Raw genomic sequence first — 25436 nt, 5'->3', positions numbered from 1 at the left:
ATGGTTCCTTTGTTCAAGCCCAGTGTCGGGCTCTGCACTGACAGTGCCTGGGATTCTCTCTCTTCCTCTCTCTGCCCCTCCCCAACTCACTCTCTCAAAATGAACAAACTTAAAAAAAAAAAAAAAAAAAAGCCTTCGCCTAGAAGAAATCTCATTTGACTAATGATCATTATTACTGGCATATTCTAGTACATAAATAATACTTCATTTATTCAATTAAATATTAAGTACCCACTAAATGCTGACTCCTCATTCAGGTGTTCAGGATATACGGTGAATAAAGAAAGACTAAGTTTCTCCATACTTAATTATTTTCACAGGATAGATAAGAAGGATTAGGAATTAGCACATCAATTGTAGTGATGTAACTAAAATACTTGGATTATTTATTCATTTAAGTAGGTTAAATATGCCCAATAGTACTTTTTGTAGCATTTTTCTTAGCACATAATTTTAAAAATTAATAAAAAAAAAATTTATTTCTGTCTGAAGGCAAATTTTAAAATAAGTTTATGTTTTGAATTTTCATAATGTTGAATGCATGTAATAGCATTTAAATACCTTCCAAAGTAAAATATGAATAATTTTTGCCTTGTGTACCACTTTAAATGATTAATTGTTCATTCATTTTGCAAGTGTTTATTGTTACCTGTTATGTTCCAAGAACTATAAAAGTTCTGGGTTGGGGCACCTGACTCTTGGTTTTGGCTCAGGTCATGATCTCATGGTTAGTGGGATTGAGCTCCATGTCAAGCTCTGTGTTGACAGTGAGGAGCATGCATGCTCGGGATTCTCTCTCTCCCTTTCTCTCTGCTCCTCCCCTGCTCATGTGTACATGTGCACGCTTGCTCTCTCTCTCTCTCTCTCTCTCTCTCTCTTAAAATAAATAAACTTAAAAAAAAATGATTACTATAGCTTCTCTGTCAAGTATAGAGAAGGCGTGGGTGAAAGAGGGAAAGCAGTTAAGAGAGTCTTACAATAATCTAGGTGAGAGTTGATACTCCCTTGAATCACATGGAAGGAATGGAGATGGTGAGAGGTGATTGGATTCTGGATGTTCGAGTAAGGTAGAGCCATGCAAACTACCGATGGATTAGATGTTGGAGGTGAAAGTATAAGATCATGGGTGATTCCAAGGATTTCCATGAGCAACTGGAAGATTTGGAATTGCCAATAACTGAAATAGGGAAACCTGAGAGGGAAGCAGTCAGGTGGAGTTATAAAGAGAAGAATTGAGTTTTGGGTGGTAAAATTTGAGCTGTCCATTAAACATCCAAGTAGAGATGTTGAATATCGTAGTCTGGAGTTGAAGGTAGAAGTCCAGGCTTGACAAATAAATTTGGGAGTCATCAGTGTTGATAACGAAGAGCAGAGGACCATGAACTGAATCTGGGGCATCCTAAAGGTAGACTGTCACGAGGTAAAAGTGAGCCAACAAAGAGACTGAAAAAGAGGAGCCAATGAAATGGAAAAACCTGGAGAAGGGGCATCCTGGAAGCCATGTGAAGGAGGAAGGAGTGATTAACAGGGTCAAATGGTGGCACTGGTCAAGGAAGATAAGTTCTGAGGTTAGATTTAGCAATATGGATGTCACTGTGTACCTCAACAAAAGTTTTATCAATGGAGTGGTTGGGACAGAAACCTAATTGAAATGGGTTCAAGAGAGAGTCGAGGCAGAAATGTTGGAGATATTAAATGTAAATAACTATAGAGACCTTTTGCTATACAGGGGATCAAAGAAATGAGGGAATATCTAGGAGTAACATGGGAGTAAGTAGATTTAGGCTGAGAAAAATTACAGCATGCTTAGTATGGTGATAGAAGTGATCCAATAAAGAGGGAAATATTGATGCAGGGAAGGATTGCTGAAGAAATGTCCTGGAATCATCAGGAAGAGATAGGGTCTAGGACACAAAGTGGATGAGTTGATCTTCAAGCTTAGTTCGTCTGTAGTAACAGTTGGAAGACAGGATGTTGTGGGCAGATGTGGTGTGGAGGGCTGATGATACTGATTTCTGATTGCATCTGTTAAGGATCGTCTGAGAAAGAGGGGGTGTTGGAAATGTGAAGAGGGGGGAGGTTATGAGAGAGTTGCCCAGAACAGTGGGAGAAACGGTACCAGGAGTTGTCCTAGTTCAGGTTACTAGAACAACATACCATAGACTGAGTGGTTTAAACAACAGACATTTATTTCTCCCAGTCGTGGAGGCTGGAAAGTCTAAGATGAAGTTTCACGATCAGGGCTGGGAAGTCCAAGATGAGTCCAAGATCAAGGCTTTCCTGCTGGCTGGCAGATGACCACCTTCTCATTGTGTCCTCACGTGGCACAGGGCGAGAGAGAGCATGCTCTTGGCACTGATCCTGTTGTGGGGGCCCTACCCTCATAACCTTACCTCAACCTGATTACCTCCCACAGACTCCATCTCCCAGTACAAATCCATGGGGAGTAGGGCTTGAACACATCTTGGGAGGACACAAAGATTCAGTCCGAAACAGGAAGGTAGTGTGCTTCCCAGGTGGCATGAAGGACCCACCTGAGGTTTGTGGGGATGAATTTACACTAAAGTGAGCTCTCAGGCCTTGTGTTTGTGTATGTTTGTATCGTCAAGTTCAGCTATCCAGGCCTAGGTGTACTCTGCAGACAGTTGAGTTTAACCAATTGAGTTTAATGGAATTTTTCCAGGTGACCATGATAAGGGGAGGGAGGAAAAGAAGAGTGATTATATGATGCCTCCCCGTAATTTAATTAAGCTGGCCAGCGAGGGATGTGAGGACGCATAGATCAGTAGCAACATGGGAGGTCAGTGCCTTGTGGGTCCTAGTGGGATGGAATAATTTTTGAACTCAGCGTACTAGAGGGAACGAACAAGGAAGATAAAAGGTGCTTGAAATGGAAAGGTGTGGGGAGGTTGCAGGTATTGGTGATGACAGATCTGAGGTGTGACCACAGCTGGAAGGGGAGGTGGAATGGAGAACAGAATCACTGGAAGAGAGGAGGAATTCAGAGCAATCGGAGGTATTAGTATGATTATTTCAACAAATAGGGATTTTGTTTTTCATGCGTCAGTACTTGAACTTTAAAGAGAAGTGGGGTTGGGGGAAAAAAGCGAGGATCCAAGCAGCCCATATGATACTTGATTACATTTTTTCTTAAACCTAGAGAAGGAGCATCCTGGAAGCCATGTGATGGCTTTTGTTCTTCTGCACCTTAATGTCCTAATGCTAATCACCTAACCCGGTATCACAGGTCCCTATCACAAGCATTCTCATAGCTGGCCTTTCTTCGTCACGTTCTATATCAACATTGATTTTTTAATGCAATAATTGTTGGTTCTTCAGCATTGAATACATTCCTGGATGATCCTGAATTTGCTGATGTTATATTGAAAGCAGAGCAAGCAATAGAATTTGGAGTTTTTCCAGAAAGAATCTCTCAAGGTTCAAGTGGAAGTTACTTTGTGAAGGATCCTAAGAGGGTGAGAATTTCACAGATCTACTGTATATAACAGAAATTTTGGAAAACACTAATTTAAATGTGGAGTCATTATGAGGTTCTGAAGCTATTTTCCTGATAGATGTGATTGCACCCTCTTTTCAAAAATAAAGGTGGGGGGTTGTTTTGTGTTTAACTAGAGCATTCTGCTATTTAGAAATAGCGCTATTCATTTTAAGTCACAATTTGCTTTCCTACTATTTTAGTACTTGGTTTCAAGCAATTACGGAATGTTCACATTCAGCTATAGATTTGTTGAGTTTATATTCGTAAGTCCGTACTTTACAGTATCTATATTAGCCAAGCAAAGTAGAAATTTAAACTTTCAAAGGCTTGCCCTAGGAATATTTTTCCCAGCATTATGCCATAGGAACCTGGGCAGCCTGAAGCTTGAAGGCATTGGAATGTGACATCGTGAAATGAACCAAAGTAGAATTCTAGGGCAGAAAAGAGAAGTTGATATGGGACTTTGTTCCAATTAGTCTAGATTTTCAGAAATCTGTATTATTATCTTTAAAAGCTTCCTGAATGATACATAACCAGCAGTTCTTTCTTCAGGAGTAAAAAAGGTTATGATTTCATCCTAATATTCTTTGCAAAGATCCAAGTTACATTTTGAAACAGTCTTTTTTGGGATTTAAACACACACACACACACACACACACACACATATATATATATATATATATATATATATATATATATACATATATATATATGGTAATGTCAGTCTCTCAGTCTTTCCTCCAAGTTTGATTTAGTAATTTTTTCTTCTTAACTTTTTACTAGTGACTCAGATTTTATTGCATTATAAAGCAATTATATACTTAAAATTATATTAAGATTTTTATTTCTTGTCTAAGGATAATTCACCCTCTAAATTTAATATGAATATATTTTATCAGACCAGTAATAAAGATTATAGACTTTAGACATCCATGGGCAAATTTTTTTTTAAGAGGAGAAAATTTATTTAAAATTGATTCACAAAAAAAATAACTGGAAAAAGATTAGGGTAGGAGAATCTGACAACATAGATATTCACTATATCCTATCATTACCTTTATATTTTAGAGATGACTTTTTGTCATTGGCTTTATTAGTTTATTTAACAAATGCTTGAATGCCTACCGTGTACCAGGCACTGTTCTGAGTACTTGGGATACAGCCCTAACAAAGTCCTTGCCCTTTAGAATGTACATCTAGTGAGAAAGTAGCTGATAAATAAACACATAATATGGATATTTAATAGATACTATCTGACCTAGAGCAGTAGTGTTCAAACATTATGAAATCAGCAGAACCCTTTCTTAAGTTGGAAGTCCAGTAATAAAACAAGTGAAGTCCAAGTTAATCTAGTTAAGTGGTAGGGGGTCTTAGAGCCCTACTCTCACTTCCCCTCTCACCTTTCCTAGTGTTGCTGAGAGCACAGTTTGAAAACTACTAGCCCAAAGGATTACTGATTTTACATTGTTAAATGAGAATGGATATAAAAACACAATGAGAACTAAACCTCTTCATATTTAAGGGTTATGTCCAAATCTGGTGGGAAGAAATAGAAAAAGATTCCCAAAATGCATTTTATGGGTTATCATCTCTCTATATTAAAAGTCTCAGAAAATGTCTCCTATTTTATATAGAAAATTATTGGTGTATTTAAACCCAAATCAGAAGAGCCTTATGGTCAACTGAATCCAAAATGGACCAAATATGTTCATAAGGTCTGCTGCCCTTGCTGCTTCGGCAGAGGCTGCCTGCTTCCTAATCAGGGATACCTTTCTGAAGCTGGTGCCTCCCTCGTGGATGAAAAGCTGCATCTGAACATTGTACCTAAAACAAAGGTAAAGGAGAAAATTGGTTTTCATTATGTGCTTCTAATTTATAGTCTACTTCTCTGCGAACACTTTGGTAATATTTCTGATGACAGAACCTGAAGTTGAGCCCTTGTTTTGGTAATCCGGAGACATGAGTAACCGATAAATTGATTCTAGGGGAGATGCTCAAAGTGTCCAAGCAAGTCTCCCTGGCTGCTGATGCCTAGATGATGCTGACGATAAGACAAGAAGAGAAAGAACTAACATTTAGAAGGCAGAAGAGTATCGGTGTTCTAGAAATTCTATTTAGCCTTTATGAATTTTTACTTGAAGACTTCCTCAGAATATCCCTTCCTAATTCTACATCTCAGAATGATTACTTGTTTCTTCCACTGGCCAGTTTTAAGCTGCCTCTCTCAAAAATATGTGCCATTTAACTGACTTTGCAAAATCCCTAAGCCTTTCTAGTTTAGATTCTCTGCACCATTTAGGATTGGGTTGAACTTCGCTGATTTATAGCTTTAGAGTGTGTTTCATGGTGTATATGAGTAGAAACACTATAATGCAAATTCTCATAACCATTTTTTTAAACTGTGTGTTTCTAGGTGGTTTGGCTTGTCAGTGAGACATTTAACTACAGTGCAATTGACCGTGCAAAATCTAGAGGCAAAAAGTATGCTTTAGAGAAAGTGCCAAAAGTAGGTAGAAAATTCCATCGGATAGGACTCCCCCCTAAGGTAAGTTACTGTGAGAAACTTTATTTGGGGGGACAATTCAGCATGTATTACCTGAGTATTGTGTGCTGTAGGCTGTGGATATGATAATAAAGAAAATAGTTTTTTCATTCTCAAAGAGCTTTCAGTGAACAAGCAATCTCAGTGTGATATGAGAAAGCTGTTAGGATGGTTAAATTCTCAGAGAGGATAGAGAGATGTCTAACCCAGCTTGGAGGACTGGGGATACTGTTTCCAGGAGGAGTTTGCATCTAAGGCTTTATAAAGTAATGGCTAAAAGCACAGACTTAAGTTTCTCTCGCAGCCCCTCTACTAGTTAGCTCTGAGCCCTTGGGCAAGTTGCTTGCTCCTTAAGCCCCAGTTTCTATAAACTGGGATGAGAAAAACTACCTCTTGAGGTTGTGAGATAAAATGAAGAAATTCATGTCAAGTACTTGGTATAGTGCCTGGCACATAGTATAAAAGTGAGTGGTAGTAATTCTTGTTTACGGACTACATAATGAATTTTGTTTTTTCTTACTACTTTTAGATAAACCTAAGGATTGGTTAGCAGCTGGCTAAGCAGGAGTGGGAAGGGTTAATGGGAAGGCATTCTAGAAAAACTTCAGGCTTTTATATATATGTGTGTGTGTGTGTGTGTGTGTGTGTGTGTGTGTATGTATATATAATTTTATATATTTTTTATTTTTTTATATTTTACATTTTTACATTATATATGTAATATGTATGTGTATGTAATATGTATATGTAATATATGCATGCATATATATGTATGTGTGTATATATATAATCATATGTATATATATGTAATTTGTGTATATATATATATATATATATATATGTAATGTGACCTGTGATTTTGTTTTGTGGTTGCTATGCCTAGCATATATCTAGGTAAAAGAATTTGAGTAGAAATTCATGGTTAACTTAAATTGTTTTTAAAATTATACTCCAAGTAAGGAGGAAGTTTGAAAATTTTTACAAGGCCTGTTATTCCTTGGATATGATAAAATTAAGTGTGACTAAAGAAAGATATTATTTCCATATTTATGACTACTTATTAAGTGCTTTAAAGAAAACCTTTTAGATATATAGTTAAAATTTCAGGCCAACAATAAGAACATAGTGTTAGGATAATAAATAGATTTTCTTTGTGGTTATTTGTATTTATGAGACCAACCAGGTAACCCATGTGTCCTGTGCCATAAATACATTTAGTAATGTTAATGACAGAAATGCCTTTTAAAACAGACATATCTTCAAGGAAAGGATTTTCTTAAAAACCACTTAAAACCAAGTTATGATTGATTGATTTATTCTTTAAAAATTGTGACCAGATCTTTAATCTGCAAAGTTGAAGAATTCATTTAAAAAAATAAGGATATTGTCCATATTTTATGTTGTAAAAAAAAATCCCAAAGTATTTCTTCAATAAGATAAAAGTATGCACGATTATTAAATGACCAGGATAGGTGTAATATTTGGCCACTATAATTAAGTTCATTTTAATGAATATTTTTAGAAAACATCAGTCTGAGTTGAGATTTTCACCTTGAGGGCACATGTGCATTTTCTTTTTTAGTTATCCTAAAATAGCTTCCATGCTCCTTAAAAGCCTAGGGTTGAGCATTTTTACTTTGCTATGTATTCTTTATGTGTCTGTTTAAAGCTAGTGTATAAAAATAGTTTGATAAATATGGCTTATCTAAATTAGTGTTAACCCTTCTATTTTTCTTTTAATGTTTATATAACATTTTATGATGATACTGGTGAGAAATTAAAGAAGTAATTTCTTTGTTCTTGTACTTTCTTTTCTAACTCTAGTTCTTAAAATTATAGATTGGTTCCTTTCAGTTATTTGTTGAAGGTTACAAGGAGGCTGAATATTGGCTTAGGAAATTTGAAGCTGACCCTTTGCCCGAGAATATTAGAAAACAATTTCAGTCACAGTTTGAAAGATTAGTTATTTTGGATTACATCATCAGAAATACAGGTATTGAAGTTCTCTTACTTGTTTACTCAAATCTTGTTAGTTTGCAGATTGTATTCAACTCTTGTTACCCAAATCAAAGACATAAAATTTTGATACAGAAGTCTAGAGGCCACTTTTTCTCTACCTGCCTTGTAAAACAGATGTAGTACTGACTCCCTTGGGCAGAGTTAATCTTGTACTGGAGATTCTAACTCATAGCAGTCTCCTGCCTGGGTGGTAGAGGTCAGTTCTTGTCCCTCCTGGGGAATTTCTTAGCACCAGGACAAAGCCAGAAATATTATCTGCATAATATGAATAATTAAAACTTGATTGTGTAAATTATTTTAGATGCTTATTTTGACTTTAGGTAACTGTTAGCATAGTCTATAAATACATTAAACTTGATTTTTTTTCTGTGCTAGAATGGAGCAGTGGTGTAGATCATCTGAAACAGTGGTTCCCAAATATGGTTCCCTGGACTGGCTGGGTCAGTTTCATGTGGGGACTTGTTACACGTGCATCTTTTCAGAAGAGTGCACCCCAGTCCTGCTAAAACAGAAACTCTGCATAGGGGGCCACCAGTCTGTTTTAACATGTCCTCTCGGTAATTCTGAAGCATGCTGAAATTTGAGAACCACTGGTTCAAAATATTTGCTCATTTATACTAGTTTCTGAAAAAGCATTACATACTTTTCCAGAGTTGCCTTCTTAATTAATGTGGTCTTAGATTAATGTTAAATTTGATGTAGAGTCATAGAGTACTTCTATACAGACATTAGGTGAGAACCTACCCAGAAATTTGCTTGGTAATAGAGGTACACGCTTTTTCTTCCTGAGGGGAAGAGAAGTTATCCTTGATTTTAATAACCTTGATTTAATAGTTCTTGATAATACATACCTCACAGAATGGTTATAAGGATTAAATGAATTAGTGCCTGTTAAGTACTTACAACAATGTCTGACACAGCGTAAACCCTCAAAAAGTGTTAGTTAACATTTGTAAGTATTTTTTGGCTTGTATGTGTTAGGTTGGAGCCTTTAATATGTACAGATGTGCCACAGATAACCAGTTAAGGTCTTGAAAATCAAAAGGTGTCTAGAATATTTCCTTTGATATTAAGCTATGATATCCATAAAAAATGAAGTAACATTTGTTTTGTTTTGAAAGACAGGGGAAATGACAATTGGTTAATCAAATATGAAAAGCAACAGGGAAAGGAAGTTAAGGTAAGGAAATTTCAAAATTATACACAGAGACACACACAATTTCTATAAAAGATTCCTTAAATTTATGTTTTTCTTCATTTCTTCATTTCCTTCACTTAGATCCTTGGTTTTATCTCCTTTTGCTGTTTTTCTCATCTTTTTTCTTTCCTTCCCTGTTTACACTGCATTTTTTAAATTTCTAAATCTCTGTGCAGCTTTATTTTTTATGTTGTATTAGAGTAGAAGAATGATACCAGCTTGGTACTTTTTTTTAGAACTTGGGAAATTCGTTGTAGAACCACGACCACCAGATTTATTTTGCTTTTATGTAAAAAAGGTTCTGGTATTTTTGGTCGACATGTTTATATTTTAGTAATTCACTTCTTTCTGAGTCTTATGACTCCATAATGTGGATGAGTCTCAAAATCCTGCTGAGTGAAAGGAGCTACTCACAAAGGGAACACACTGATTCCATTTATGTGAAAATCTACAAAGTGCAAACTAATCCCTGGTGACAGAAAGCAGACCCTGGTTGCCTGCGGGTGGGGTAGAGGGAGGGAGCGAGAGAGGGAGCCACCGCAAAGGACACCAGAAAACTTTTGGTGAAGGTTTCACATCCGCGGATGCTTATCAAATTGTACACTAATATGTGAAGTTTATTGTGTGTAAATTATACCTCAATAAAATTGTAAATAGAAGAAAAGAAATAAAAATAAATGGCAGTTACAGCAGAAATAGGTTTAAAATACACACATAAATATATATTTTCATAATAGTTGCTAAATATATTTTATTGGTGTATCTTGAGCAATTAGATTTTACTGAAAATTTTATTCTTTTGCTCTTAAGTATTTTGTGCATTTTCAGTGAGGTAAGATATTTGATATAAACTAAAAGAAACAAACCAGACATAAAATATGACACAGACCTTCATGCTAATACTTCTCATTTTAAAATTGTCTTTTTTACCTTTTGTTTTTATCTAGGCTACTTGCTAATGGCAACCGTCTTATCTTTACATAATAAATACTCTTTTTTTAAATTTTTTTAAAGTTTGTTTATTATTGAGAGACAAAGAGAGACAGACCATGAGCAGGAGAGGGGCAGAGAGAGAGGGAGACATAGAATCCGAAGCAGGCTCCAGGCTCTGAGCTGTCAGCATGGAGCCCGACACGGGGCTCGAAACCATGAACCGCGAGATCATGACCTGAGCCGAAGTCAGACGCTTAACCGGCTAAGCCACCCAGGCACCCCCATAATAAATACTCTTTAACATGAAATCCCTCTTGCTGTCAAGAATGTAGAAGTTAGGAATGGCCTACTTTCTGTAATTAATGGTATCTTGAGATTCCTTCTACTGGACCTTTTTATAATTGTTCTTTGAAGAGTTTTATTTAGAAACATTTTGTGTTTGGACTAAATATTTCTGGGGTACCCCAGGAAAGACTAAATTTTTAATGAGGTAGCTTTAAGTTCTCTTAAAAATACCAATATTTTACAAATGTCATACTTTTAAGCAGTATATCTAGCAGTAAATTATCTGAAACAACAAATTTTTAAGTCTTAATAATTCCAAGTCCTCTTCCCCAAAAGGAAAGAAGTGAAACCAGTACTATCTGAATTTATAATAGCAAATAAAAAATAGTGATTATGAAATTCTTACTGATTTATACGATGGTTTCTTCCCTTCAAGTGTGGAAATTTGTACTTTCTGATAACTTATTTTTTATTTATAGTAAGACCTTTAATAAAAGGCAACTTATTTATTTTTAGTCTCTTCAAATAAAAGGTATTTAAACTTCAATAATTTTTAAAAATTTATTTAATACTTGATCTTTTGGAAATATTCATATACATTTTTTTATCAGCAGCCATTTTTTTCTTCTTTAGGAAACGAAATGGATTGATGATAAAGAATCACTTATTAAAATAGCTGCAATTGATAATGGTCTGGCATTTCCTTTTAAGCATCCTGATGAGTGGAGAGCATGTAAGTGTTTAGAACCATCTATACATTTTATAATCACCCTTTTCCAGAATGGGAAGGGAACAAAACTTATGGATATCAAAAAAAGGAAAAGAAAAACTGGGTGAAGAATAATCATTCACTAGGGCTCTGTTCTAGATGTGGGGATGCAAAGATACATTCTACACGGGCCTTGCCATGTTTGTTTGCTTATTTTTGAGGGACTGTGTCTGGTTTTGGTTTTTTGGCTTGTGTTAGTCTTGTAGAATAAGTTTTTAAATGTATGTAACATGAGAATCATCTATTTTAATATATGGATAGAACTTAACTTTAATGTTTTGGGTAGTATTCACTTACAAAACAGTTTAGGCCTACCTCTCCCCTTTTCAGTGAGTAGTGCTTTAACTGCGTTACCAGTCTCCTCTGTGGTTGAGGGTCTGGTTTGCGACATCTTCTTGAGCTAGTTTTATTTTGTTTAAAATTGTTCGTGACATCTTGAGATCTGGATTAATGGGTACAAAGTTTTTTTATAGAATTATAATTGAGGCACCTGGGTGGCTCAGTCAGTTGAGCATCTGACTTCGGCTCAGGTCATGATCTCACGGTTCGTGAATTCAAACCCCACATTGGGCTCACTGCTTTCAGCACAGAGCCCACTTCGGATCCTCTGTCCCCGCCTCTCTTTCTGCCCCTTATCTGCTCATGTTCTCTCTGTCTCGAAAATAAAAAATAAACGTTAAAAAAAAATTAAAAAAAAAAAAGAATTTCCTGAGTTACAAACTCACAAACCATGAGATCATGACCTGAACCGAAGTTGGACACTTAAATGACTGAGGCACCCAGACGCCCCTAAAAAAAAACCCTTTTTTAATAAAAATTAATGAATAAGTAAATAAAATTTCTGTGTCAGTTGATTAAAAAAAAACCTGCCCATTTTTATTTTCAAGTTTTATTGCTTTGTGACCTATGACTGGCTGCGTGAATTCTGCTGAGTGAAATTTGTTAGTAATTCCTTTGTAATCTGGTTGATGGCCAGTTAAAGGGTACTTGAAAAGAACGTGTCTGGACACAAAGTTCTGCATTTGTCTATTAATTAAAGCTTGTAGTTGTTAGTCAAATCATATTATTTTTTTGACCACTTGATCTGTTCATTTTTGAGAGTTGAAGTTGACCAAGATTGTGATTTTGGCAATTTCTTCTTGCATTTCTGTACATTTTTTGCTGTGTATTTGACATACGTAAAGGCCCAGCATTTTATATTGTTGGTGGCTTGTTCTTTTATTAGTGTGAAATACATCTCACTTTATCCCTCTCAATGTTTTTTTTTACTTATTTTATCTATTGTAACATTGCTACACCTCATTTCTTTTTATTAACATTTACCTGGTGTTATTCTATACTTTTATTTTTTACTTCCATCATTTTGTTGTAAGCATATGACTTATGCCCAACACTTAACTGGATATTTTTTTACCCAATCTGAGATTCTTTTAAAAGGTACATTTAACTCTAGTTAAAGTCTCAATAAATAATGTGTTTGAACTTTTCCTGCCAGCTTACTTTTTTCTATTGACCATGAATTCCAATTTATTTTTCCTTTCCTATCTTTTGTTGAATTGGCTTGAGATGTCTTTGTTTCATTGTTTTTTCCCTCTAATAGTTTGGAATTGATATGCAAATTGTATTTTAAAAGTGTTAAGTTAAGGGCTCCTACAATACATCTGGGAAATTTTACCAAATATGCAGTTGAGGATTAGAGATCTGGAACTTGAAAGAGGAGTTGATATTGAAGATATAGTTTTTAAACTGTCACCGTGGTAGCGGAAGCCACGGTGGTGTTTATTACCTCAGGGAATTCAAGGAGAACAAATACCACCACTAGGACAATGTGAGGTACACAAATACTCAGTGAATGTCTCATGAATGTTTAGCAAATAACTGAAGGAGAGAAAGGGGGGAATGGGGGCATTGAAGGCAAGAGGAAAAGCCAGCAAACAAAAGAAGTGGCTTAAAGGATAGAAAGTACACTCTGGGAGAGTAGTATCTCCAAAGCCACACAGGAGAGAATTTCACAAAGGGAGATGATAGAAGACTGCTACTTTCTACAGAGACATTAAGGAGCATGAGGACTGCAAGTATGCCTTTGGAGAGACTCTTAGGAGATGGCTGGTGGTCTTAGGGGAGAGCGGTCTGAATGGTGATAATAGAAGTTGAGGGATAGGGATGAGAAGTAAAGGCAGGCATGGAATAAGAGCTTTTATGTGATTGGTCAGGGAAAAGTAAAAAGGAAATTAGATATAGTTGCAGGGAGATGTGGGCCGGAGGAAGGGCTTTCTTTGGAATGGACTGTGTACTTCCCACAGTGGACAGGGAGATAATAAAAGAGAAGTCAGAAGGAATGACTCTAGCTGTAGGAGGTTCTCATTGGATGTGCCCACAGTAGCTCCGTGGGTGATCATCTTGTCATAAGCCTTACATATACTTTCTTGCAGGAATTTGAATATGCACCCTCTCCAGAAGATTCTACAACTTTACGAATCTTTCTCATCCTAGTACTGTGTAGATTTAACAGTCTTCTTAGGAGAGAACTAGAATTAGCCTGAAGTCATGGATCTTTGATCCTTTAGAGACATTTGCCTATTCACCTACTAATGATTTAAAAGTTTGGAACATTCACAGGTGGCTCAGTCGGTTAAGCCTCCAACTTTTGATTTCGGCTCAGATTGTGATCTTACAGTTCATGAGTTCAAGCCCTGTATCAGGCTCTGCGCTGACAGCATGGATCCTGGTTGGGATTCTTCCTCTCTCTCTGCCCCTCCCCTGCTTGCAATCTCTCTCTCTCTCTCTCTCTCTCTCTATCAAAATAAATAAGTAAATAACACTTAAAAAAATTTTTTGGGTAAGACTTTGGAACATCATATATTTCCACGCATGTGCATGCGTGCACATACACATGCGTGCGCACACACACACACATACACACACACTCGTGAGTGGTCAATTCCTGATAATTTGTAACTGGGAGGAGGGCAGGGAAATCTTAGCCATGGTATTTGATATGGTGTATGTGAACAAATTATAGGTGTCCCTTAATTTCCAAATTTAGAAACCAGGGATTCAGATGTATTTTTTGACATAGGGCTGTCTGAGAGAGACTGATTATCAAAATTCTTACCTTTTACTATTTAAAACTCAGGAACCTGACTAGTTCTAAATAATACTTTACTGTGCTTTACCATCTGAATTCACCATCCAAACTTGGAATCAGGATGATTATTCTCTGATAACTTCTTCCTCTCTCTCTCTTTCCTTTTTCGTTCAGATCCATTTCACTGGGCTTGGCTTCCTCAAGCAAAAGTTCCTTTTTCTGAAGAAATAAGAAACTTGATTCTACCATATATTTCCGACATGAACTTTGTGCAAGATTTATGTGAAGATCTTCATGAACTTTTTAAGGTAAATAAATTTTTCGTTTTAATTCTTGCGGAAAACGAAATAAATCTCAAACGAGATTTTCTTAATAGAGCTAATTTGCAGTTTACTGCTTCTGGTGTAGAGCCTGACTTAAAAAGGAATTAACAGCTTTACTTTACAGGAGCATAAATTTGTGAAGTTACACTGGTTATGAGTGTTCTTTGAAGTAAGACTCTATTACAATCTGACAAGTTGTTTTCTTCAAAAGTTGAATTTTTACAAAAGTACTCCATAAATTGTAATAAATATTTGGTGAGCTGCTGTAGTTTAATTCTCTCAAAAACACCTAAACTCATTGGCTGGGGGGTCATTTTAAATCCTTTTGGGACCAGGTGGATTATAAATAAACTATTCTTGTCATTCTAGAGACATACAAAAATACTTCAAGTAAAAATACTCTTTACATGTTATTTTATCTATTAGGAAAGATCTGGAATGGCCTTATGTGCTAAGTTGAAGAGTTCCTTTGTTTTCACATATTTGTTTAAAATTTCTTGATTTTTGGAATTATAATAATGTAGGTTTTTTTCCTCCTTTCCCATAAAGACTGACAGAAGATTTAACAAAGCTACTTTTGAAAGTCAGATGTCTGTTATGAGGGGTCAGGTAAGTTACCTTTTTATGACCTTGTTCATTAAGAAGACAGTTTCTCTTTGAAACAGTAGTAGTTAACCCTTCTCTCCATTGTGACCCAAAGATGCAATTCTTTTATGCTGAACCAAAATAGCTCGTATGATTAAAAATGAAGTTGATTTCAATAGCATCTTTCCTGTCTTGTTCTAAATTAGGCATTTTTGACCTTGTTGTATATTGTTTAATTAACCAGTTTCACTCTCCTGTGAATTCTTTGTCTTCATTTTGATAACTATTTTCCTGAGTGTTACTGTATTTTTCCTCCTCAAGTCCAGTTGCTTGGATGTTTCAGTGCCGAGTTCTGTTGCCTTTTGATTATTTCTCTCATAGAATGTGTTTGGCCTTTGCTGGCGCGGTCAGTAAATCGCCATATCACCAAAGTTGAACACTGAGTGAGGCAAAAAAGTACTAATAGTAACTCAGTCTTGTCACTCCGTCTTTCCTTAATTAGAGGTACAAGGCGTTAGGTCTGCTGGTGTGGGTGTGCAGGCTGGCTGGTCTACGGATAATGTCTAGTTCTTCCACTCTACTGATAGTACTTAGATTCCAGAAGGAAAACTTGAAATGAAACTAAATTATTGTGAATAATTTTATAGTGTTAAGTATAATGAACAGATAAGTTACTGTAAACATTGTCTTTTAGTGACTCACTAATTAACTTTTTCTTCCTAAAATACACGTTTAATTTCAGGTAACTATTTGCTGCATACCTGTGGCAAAAAAGACCAGTCTAGTTTTTGTACTGAGGATTACATTATATAACTTTAACAAATAGATATGATTAAGTTAAATAATCATTCATGCACCAAATATTTATTGACAGAACTAGTACCAGAAAGTGATTGAAATAGAACTGTGAGCAAGACCCAGTTCCTCCTGTCATGGAACATTTGCTGTGATGAGGAGGCCAGGGGTCAGGGAAAAGGATGGATTATTCGCTCGTACACCTCTCTGTGCTCTCTGTTATCTGCATTTATGCAGTGCTTTGCTGGAGTCGTAGGTTTTAAATAGTAAGTGAAGTGGCTGGAGAAGAAGGCTAGAGCCAGATCTTGGAAGCCTTAAGTGCCAGAAGATAGATTCCACGTGGAAGGGATCGGAGCAGTGAGAGATTACCATTCGAAAGGGTTGTGATAAAGCTAATTTCTGGGGAAAAAAAAATACACAGAAAACTAATTTCCAGAGAGGAGACCTTCTTTTGTGAATACCTGAATTAGGCTAAGTTCTGTTTGTATGTGCATTTTGGGGTGGAATTTATACCTCAACCAGAGGTGTCTCTAACCCAGCAAGATTAAGAACCACTAGGGAAGGTGAGGCTGGACAGTCAGGTGCAGATTTGCTCAGCAGGTGAGGAGGCCAGAGCCAGGGGACCTTGCAGGGAGCCGAGTTAGGTGACTCAGGCAGGCATGAAGGGCTTAGGTGGCCCATGATTATAATTACATCGAAGAGTGTCACCATCCCAAACTATAGTTGAGCTACATTTTCTGGCATAGATAATTATGCCCTAAGATGACCATTTTGCTTAAAACAAAGTAATGTATAAATATTCTCCATCTTCTGGAATTCTCTTATCCGTAAAGATTTATCTTGGGAATTTTTTTTAATTTATTTATTTTGAGAGAGAGCAAGCAGGAGCGGGAAGGAGCAGAGAGATGGGGGGGAGGAGGGTAGAGAGAGAATTCCAAGCAGGCGCCATGCTCCTTGATGAGCTGGATGTGGGGCTTGATCGTGAGATCATGACCTGAGCCAAAATCAAGAGTCAGACGCTTAACCAACCAAGCCACTCAGGCACCCCTCTCAGGAATTTTGTTTTTCAGGGAAAAGCTCTAAATAATTGTATAAGCTTTTGTTGTAAATTAAAGTTAGTACATGAGGAATTTAAATACAAATTTTATTTTATTTATCTATTTTTTTTAAAATTTTTTTTTAACGTTTATTTATTTTTGAGACAGAGAGAGACAGAGCATGAATGGGGGAGGGTCAGAGAGAGGGAGACACAGAATCTGAAACAGGCTCCAGGCTCTGAGCTGTCAGCACAGAGCCCGACGTGGGGCTCGAACTCACGGACCGCGAGATCATGACCTGAGCCGAAGTCGGCCGCTCAACCGACTGAGCCACCCAGGCGCCCCTTAAATACAAATTTTAAAATGCTTGTCTGAAAAGATAGGGGACATTCCAGTTCTGAGATCGTCACAAAGATATACCAGAGGCTGTCTGCTCTTTTAGGTTTATTTGTTCATATCCTATCTCATTCACAAAGGAGTTAAGGTATTCTACAAATGCATGTAATAAAATTTAAAAATGACAAGATCAAGTTCTGGAGAAAAAAAAATAAAATGATGCCTTGGTTATATGTTTTAATTTGATTTTTTTAAATTGCTTTTAAGTTTATTTATTTTAGAGAGAGCGAGAGTGAGCAGGGAAGAGGCAGAGGTGGGGACGGATAGAGGATCTGAAGCGGGCTCTGTGCTGACAGCAGAGAGCCCTGTGTGGGGCTCAAACTCATAAACCCTGAGATCATGACCTGACCTGAAATCAGATGCTTAACCAGCTGAGCCACCCAGGTTCCCCATTTTTGTTTAGTTTGGTTTTGGTTTGGTTTTTGTCTTTCTGATAGCCAGAAAGAATAAGGTACCCTGACCATGCATGATTATGTAGCTTTCTGGTTTTAACTGTTTTTTTTAAAGAAGCTGATCTGAAAAATCAGGTTTTATTTTATGTTCTAAAGTAAATCAGTGCTTTGAAACAGAAGTTTAACAAACCAAAACAAATAACAGTAACCTATATTCCGAGCAACAAAATCATTTTTCAGCCAGTTCCTTAACTAAGTCAAAATACTTGTGTTATTTCTACTGTTTATAATTTTCCTTAAATCCCTCTGCCCTCCAGTTTTGCCAGTGAACTCCAGACTTGTGCTTTGGTACAGCCAAGTCTTTTGCCCTAGTTTACAGTAAGTTTTTAGTCTTACACACATTATCAGTGACGTGTTCTAATTCTTCTCAGAAAGATTTGGACTGGAACTAAGAGCTAGTATGAAGTCATTTTTTTAAAAACAGCCTGAAACTAGTAATGTTTATTAAAGTTAAAGATTTCGAATGTTACGTTAAATAGCAGTAGGTCATGATCAGGTTCAATAAGATTGTTCATTTTATTTTATTTATTATGTTTCAAGTTTTTATCTAAATTCTAACTAGTTAACATACAGTGTAACATTAGTTTCAAGAGTAGAATTTAGCGATTCATCACTTAACGTATGATACCCGGTGCTCATCACAAGTGCCCTCCTTGATGCCCATCACCCATCTAGCCCATCCCCTCACCCACTTCCCCTCCAGCAACCCTCGGTTTGTTCTATAGTTAAGAGTCTAAGGCCATTCATTTTGTGTTCTGCCTATGCCTGTTGGGAACACTGGACCTCAGAAAATACTTACTTACGTGAAATAATTTTACACGTGGTCTGAGAAAGTGGCAGAAATAATAAATAAAGCTGTCTTATGAGTACACAGTGAACTTTTATTCAGTGACTTATAAACCGGAAGCTCATTTGCAGATTCAGTAACAATTGATGTTAAAGACAATGAAAGTAACACTTTAGTACCTCTTGAGTACTTTACCCTTTAGATACTTTGATGTTTGGTGTCATTTATTCTTATAGCAGCTCTGCACAGTTATCTGCATTTTACGTGGAGGAAACTTGGCTCAAGAGGGTTAAGATGTTGAATCTATGAAATGAGGGGGTCTCAGTCTGCATTTAGGCATTGCCTCTGCCTGAGACCCTTATCATCACTTCTCTGCATTTAATGATCTTCTAAATGGTATCCTGGCCTCTTTTCCTGTCTTTCACATTCAACCGGAACCATGTCTCTGAAAGCAAATCTGACCATGTCTCCTGTGACTTACAACTTCCATGATTTGTCACTGTACAGGCTCCAGTACCAGTCAACAAGACCTTTGGTAGTCTGCCTCTGTCCTGTACACCTGCCCTGGCACTCGTCACTCATGGCTTCCTCTAAGCCTGGTCACTCTTAACTCTTACTCCCTCCCATTTCTCGTCTCCCAGTGGTGCCCTTGTGTGTGTTGTTGCCACTCCTCAGGTGCCTTTTCCTCTTCATCTGGAGGACGGTTTTCCTTCAAGCTCCAGTTCTGTCTTTCTAGACTCTTCCTGCCACTCAGAGTTCCGTTTTCTGCAGCACTCCCTGGAAATACACATACTGATGTCCATTGTACTCAAAAATTTGATGTGAAAACAATATATTGGGAATATTACTATTAAAAAATAGCTTAAAATCAACCATAAAGCGATTATGGGTGGTTTTAGATAGTACAGTAATTCTTATACCCACTAACATTTGAGGACCAGTGAAATAGGCTAAAGGAGAGCAAAGTCTATATGCAGAAGTCTGAGAGTTTATACCATCCGCCCTCGGCCTAACCGTCACATCACTACCGAGTTCTCAAATGCGGCATAGATGGAGACTTCTGAAGTATTTCTTCTTTGCCTACAATGCTTAACCTCTTTCTAAAAATAGTCTTCTCTAATTTAAACATACAATAATTGGGGCGCCTGGGTGGCTCAGTCGGTTAAGCATCTGACTTCGGCTCAGGTCATGACCTTATGGTCTGTGGGTTCGAGCCCCGCGTCAGACTCTGTGCTGACAGCTCAGAGTCTGGAGCCTGCTACAGATTCTGCCCCTCCTTCTCTCTCTGCCCCTCCTCCACTCGTGCGCGCGTGCGTGCGTGCTCTCTCTCTCTCTCAAAAGTAAATAAACATTAAAAAATTTTTAAACATACAATAATAGGTTTGTTTATCCCTTGAGAAATGAAAAAATGGGTGATATGTAGTGGAGGGGTTCAGATTTTAAGTCAGGGCCTAGGTCCACTGTTGTTAAAGTGTTGACAAATTTTTATTCCAGTTATTTGTTCATATGGCTTTTTGTTTCTAGAAAGTGTAATTTAGAGGGCTCTCCTGAGTTTTTTCCTCCTATTCAGTCTTTTCTCCTCCCTAACATAGTGCATGCTCAGTAGATGTTTCTTTAGTAAATAAATGCAAGATTATCAAGTGTCTTAACAATTTTCAAAGAAACATTAATATTTAGGATAGTTCTTAGGCTTGAATAATATTTGCTATTATATATTTGAAAATTGTTAATCTTGTAGAATGACTCTCATTTTGTTTATACCATTCTGTTTTCTAGATTCTCTATAACAATCATGTCTTTATTTTTTAACTGTTTTTTAATGTTTATTTATTTTTGAGAGAGAGACAGAGACAGAGCATGAGGGGGGAGGGGCAGAGAGAGAGGGAGACACAGAATCCGAAGCAGGCTCCAGGCTCTGAGCTGTAAGCACCCAGCCTGACACAGGGCTCGAACTCAAACCGTGACGTGAGTGGAAGTTGGATGCTTAACCAACTGAGCCACCCAGGCGCCCCAACAACCATGTCTTTAGAGTCAGGAAAATATTAGGTGTTACTTAAATTTGTGTTTAGACTAACAATTTTAGAATAGAATTTTTAAAACCAAAAGAGGAAACTAACCAGAACGTTTCATTCCTTAGCCATGCTGGTGCCCACATTTATTTTTGTGATAAGAACAATGTTTATAAATGTGAATTTCATAAATTCTTTTTGTCTTGTTATCCAGCCTGGAAATTTTAAGGAAAGAACTTAAAAGGGAATCTAAAACATAAATACATTGAGTAGCTACTATAGCTAGTAAAGATTTATTTCCCTGAGGTATTAAATACTTCAAATTTTCCAGGATCTAAAGCATCCAGTTTATACTGTTCAAAGTAATGTGGATTTTATTTATTAGTATGGCTTTATGTTGAAACCTTTATGCTTATCACTATTAAATAATGTTTATAAGAACCACTAAAATGCATACTATCTGTATATTATTATTTTCAAATACTTGAAGAAGACATCTTTATTTCTAAAGTACATAACAAAGGGAGTTTTTTGTTTTTTACCTGATATGCAGGGGGAAAAAAGAAACTGAATTATTATCTGAACAGAGTAGAATAGGCTGTAAGCTATGTGTTGAGTTTCACACCCTTATTTATGTGCTCAAGTAGCAATTCTAAGAGTATGTTTAAACATGTAATGTAATATATTTTACTCTTTCTAGTTTTATTTTTTCTATTTAAGAGTGAACTCTTAAATGAAACTTTGTTTTAAATGGGTACCTTCCCAAATTCTCTAACCCAATGCCTGTGTCATGCTTTCCCATGGCACTTGTACCCTGTGATACATGTTGTAATTTACTTATTCATGCTTATTGACTCCTCCCCCTGCTAAAGTGTAAGTTCTGTGAAAATGGGGGTTTTGTTTTGTTTTTTTCTACTGTTATAGCCCCAGCACTTAGAACAGAGCCTAGCACGTAGTAGGCATGCAACAAATTTTTTTGTTGAATAAGTGGATAATGTTTTTTTTTTTTAATTTTTATTTAAATTCCAGTAAGCATATAGTGTAATGTTAGTGTCAGGTGTACAATTTAGTGACTCAACACTTAGGTACAACACCCAGTGCTCATCACAATAAATGCATCCTTAATCCCCATCTCCTATTTCAACCATCCCTCTGCCCGCCTCCCTTCTGGTAACCGTCAGCTTGTTCTCTGTGGTTAAGAGCCTGTTTCTTGGTTTGCCTCTCTCTTTTTCCCCTGTGATCCTTTGTTTTGTTTCTTAAATTCCACATATGAGTGCAATCGTACGGTATTTGTCTTTCTCTGACTGACATATTTTGCTTAGCATAACGCTCTTTAGTCCATCCACCTCGCTGCAAATGGCTAGATTTCATTCTTTCTTATGGCCGAGTGACATTCCATTGTATATATGTGCTACATCTTCCTAATCCATTCATCAGTCGATGGACACTTGAGCTCCTTCCAAACACTGTTGGTGGGAATGCAAACTGGTGCGGCCACTCTGGAGAACAGGATGGAGGTGCTGCAGAAAGTTAAAAATAGAACTACCGTACGATTCGGCCATTGCACTGCAATCAGCAAATGCAAAAATACTGATTCAAAGGGATACACGTATCCTGATGTTTACAGCAGCATTGTCTACAGTAGCCAAATTATGGAAAAAGCAGACTCTTTAGACCAGAATCTGTCTAGCTTCTATGTCAAATGGAGTATGTGGAACCATTCACTTTATTCAGTCTTCTGATTGCTTCTGGACATCAGTACATTCTAGAATATTTTAAAGTTACTAATTGGCAAAAGTTATTTAATGCTAATTTCGTACGCTCGTGTGTGTCTATTTTTGTGTCTGTATAGTATGTATTTGTAGCAGTTACTCCTTGTCATCTCTGTTGGGCAGAAGTGGATGACATAAAGATTGTAGTTATGAATAAATGGTTAAAATAGCCATTATTCAGTGAACTGAATGAAGGTTTTTATCTTATTTGAACTGGTGAAAATCTCTCTTTTTTCCACAGATCTTAAATCTTACTCAGGCATTGAAAGATGGGAAGAGTCCTGTCCAGTTGGTACAAATGCCTTGTGTGATTGTGGAACGCAGTCAAGGTAGAAATCAGGGCCGCATTGTCCACCTCAGCAGTTCATTCACCCAGACCGTCCACTGCAGGAAGCCATTTTTCTCTTCCTGGTAGCAGATGTAAGCGTAAGAGAAAAAAACATTTGGCATTATTATGTTGTTAGAACATTACCGCAGGGCGAATCTGCTGTTAAGATCTCCAGTTGCCAAAACCTCAAATAATGTAAGTCTTTAAAAGGTTATCTTTTGAATGTAATCAAAAGTTTACAGTTTTTTGTCCAAATATTAAATTTCTGTTTCAGGGAAGAAGTGGTATATCTCCTAAATTGTATTTTTGTAGAAAAATTGTATTTTATGTTGTTTTGTTCGTTTAAAAGGTAATTTCATGGTTTACACATTCTGAAATGACTGTAATTACTTTAGAATTCCAAGTAGAAACATAAGGTATTTGTTGACTTTGAATAACTTTTTATATTCTTTATAAACACTGAGAAGGACGTTGTCTTCACTCTTCTTACATTATAAAAGGCCTTCAAGGGTGAAACTGCTCTTGTGAACTTCAGTAGAGTGGTTAATAGAAAATCTGGTAAGAATAATGTTGCCTTAATTTAAAAAGCCGCTATTTTAGAACTTGAGTAATTGCCCCTAAAGTGACCATTGTTAGGGAATGGAAAATTATATCTTGGTTAAGTAACAGGTGACCATTTTATTTTCTGTGCTTCAGAATATTTTTGGTCAATTATTTTGTTAAAGTAAGGGGAAAAAATCTAAAGATACTCTCCCTTCTTAGAAAATGGAGGCACTCAGCTGAGACTGGAGAGGAATAATATGAAATTAAAGTAGATCGCCAATATTTTGAAATTCCACCATAGCACTAAAAGTCCCTTTTGTTTCTTCCATGGAATCAATTACGTAGTCAATTAGTACTTGAGATTACTGATCTTAGTCTGTGTAGTGCTTCAGTTAGTATTAACTTCACTGAAAAGTAAACCATACCTCAAAGTGCATATTGGATTGCATTTTGGGGTCCTAAGGCATAAGTCCTTAAAAATAACAGTAGTTATTATAGTATTGTAGGGTATTGAGGTTACCGATGCTGATGTAATTACAGTCAACTGTAGAATATCAGCCCTTGCTAAAGGGGAACATGACAGAGATAACCATAAAGTCATTTAGATATTTAGATTTGATTTTGAAAATCAGTATGTCTGACATGCTAGGATTTTGTAGCACCGTGAACTCCCGGATGATGTAACTTGAGACGAGCCCAGTATGAAGATGTGATTCTGAAGAACCAGAGAAGCTTCATCCTCTTCTTCGGGCCCCAAACAAGGAACACCACCACTCAAACTAAACTGGCAGTTTGTGCTCTGGGCCTTTTTTTTTTTTTTTTTTTAGCTTTCTGTCTTGTGATTTTCTTTTTTTTTTACTTAAGTATTTTCGTGTAAAAGGTGTTTCCTGAGGGTTCGATTAGGACGGAAGACAGATGTGCAGACCCCCCCTTCCCTCACCCCCCTGTCTTGGGCTCCATGGGTGTGGCAAGTGAGAACACCGCTGCCTTAAGGAAAGTTCACTGGACACCTGTGTTCTCCTACCTCCAACCCCGGCCTTCCGTGATCGTAACGCTGAGATCATGGGAAATTGACTGGAAATTCAAAACTCAACTACTATCTTGAGATAAATACTAGTAATTCAAATGTGCCTTTTGAAGATGTGTTCTTAAATAAGTTGTTGTGTTGTGGGTACTGCTTTCATAAAACAGTTTTTTCAGTATTTTGAGAATTGCTATATTAATTTTTATAATGGGAAAAGTTAGTAAATTCCTACTGTTTTATATCCTGAATTTGTTAAAATAGCGTGCAGATATTTTTAAATGGCCTGACCGGGCTAGAAGAGTAAAGCTGAAATATTTAAGATGTGATCATAAGTCAGAAAACATTGGTTATATTTTGTAAATTTTCATGAACTTGACTCTTATTTAAATATTGTGTTGATTTTTTGAATGACTATATTTATAGTGTCAAGCTTGGTAGACTAAAGGTAATAAAAATCATTGTCTTAAGGTCACTGTTCTTCTGAAGTATGTATATTGGATATTTAGAATGTTTGTGAACACATTTATGTTTATAAGTGATGCTAAACCACCATCCCCCTTGTGTATTAGTGGTATAGTTTAATTCTTTAAAATTCCAAAAGCCATGTGTAACTGGAACCTTTATAATTGGAGACGATTTAATTTTGTTTAATTATATACTTTCTTATTCTCCCCCAAATTTGCCAGCAATTGGAGGCTGTGGAAAACCAGCAGAAGGTTTTTTGCAGACGTAAAAACAATCAGAATCACAAAGTTTTTTTTTATTTAAAGTTTTGTACTGATGGAATTAAAACCTTATTAAAAACAGATGGTGAGTGTTCTTTGATCACATGACATCTGAAATTCTTTTACAGATGCATAAAGAGATAGGCAGGGTCTTAATGTTTTATAGTCTGTCTTTTCTCCCAGGGTTACTTGGCCAACGGTGCAGAGTTGTGGCAAAGATTCTTATGTTGCTCTACCTTTCCAAGCCTCTGTTGTGGTTAGTTTGGGGCCGTGTGGCTGAGTGCTGAGATGTTGGGATAAGTGATAATATGCGGCTTCTGAAAATGG

General features: G+C 36.7%; 1 protein-coding gene across 5 annotated transcripts in view; it reads left to right on the top strand.

Moving 5' to 3' along the window:
• The window catches only part of PI4K2B (phosphatidylinositol 4-kinase type 2 beta), a 30928-nt gene extending 5738 nt beyond the window's left edge, over positions 1 to 25190 (top strand). For 2 of the 5 annotated variants that reach the window (XM_045056520.1, XM_045056523.1), the window contains exons 2-10: positions 3340 to 3476; positions 5134 to 5334; positions 5913 to 6044; positions 7881 to 8034; positions 9182 to 9240; positions 11110 to 11209; positions 14508 to 14641; positions 15206 to 15265; positions 22731 to 25190. In XM_045056520.1, the coding sequence (XP_044912455.1) occupies positions 3340 to 3476; positions 5134 to 5334; positions 5913 to 6044; positions 7881 to 8034; positions 9182 to 9240; positions 11110 to 11209; positions 14508 to 14641; positions 15206 to 15265; positions 22731 to 22904 (1151 nt within the window). In that variant the 3' untranslated portion in view covers positions 22905 to 25190. Of the gene's footprint in view, positions 1 to 2867; positions 3017 to 3339; positions 3477 to 5133; positions 5335 to 5912; positions 6045 to 7880; positions 8035 to 9181; positions 9241 to 11109; positions 11210 to 14507; positions 14642 to 15205; positions 15266 to 22730 lie in introns of those variants that run through there. The other 3 variants (XM_023253242.2, XR_002741920.2, XM_045056522.1) reach the window with 3 other exon arrangements.
• Positions 25191 to 25436: the final 246 nt, after the last annotated feature.

Source organism: Felis catus, chromosome B1 (assembly GCF_018350175.1).
Source record: "Felis catus isolate Fca126 chromosome B1, F.catus_Fca126_mat1.0, whole genome shotgun sequence".
Taxonomy (NCBI): Eukaryota; Metazoa; Chordata; class Mammalia; order Carnivora; family Felidae; genus Felis; species Felis catus.
The sequence above is the reverse complement of the archived record's forward strand: the minus strand, read 5'-3'. Positions and strand labels throughout refer to the sequence as shown.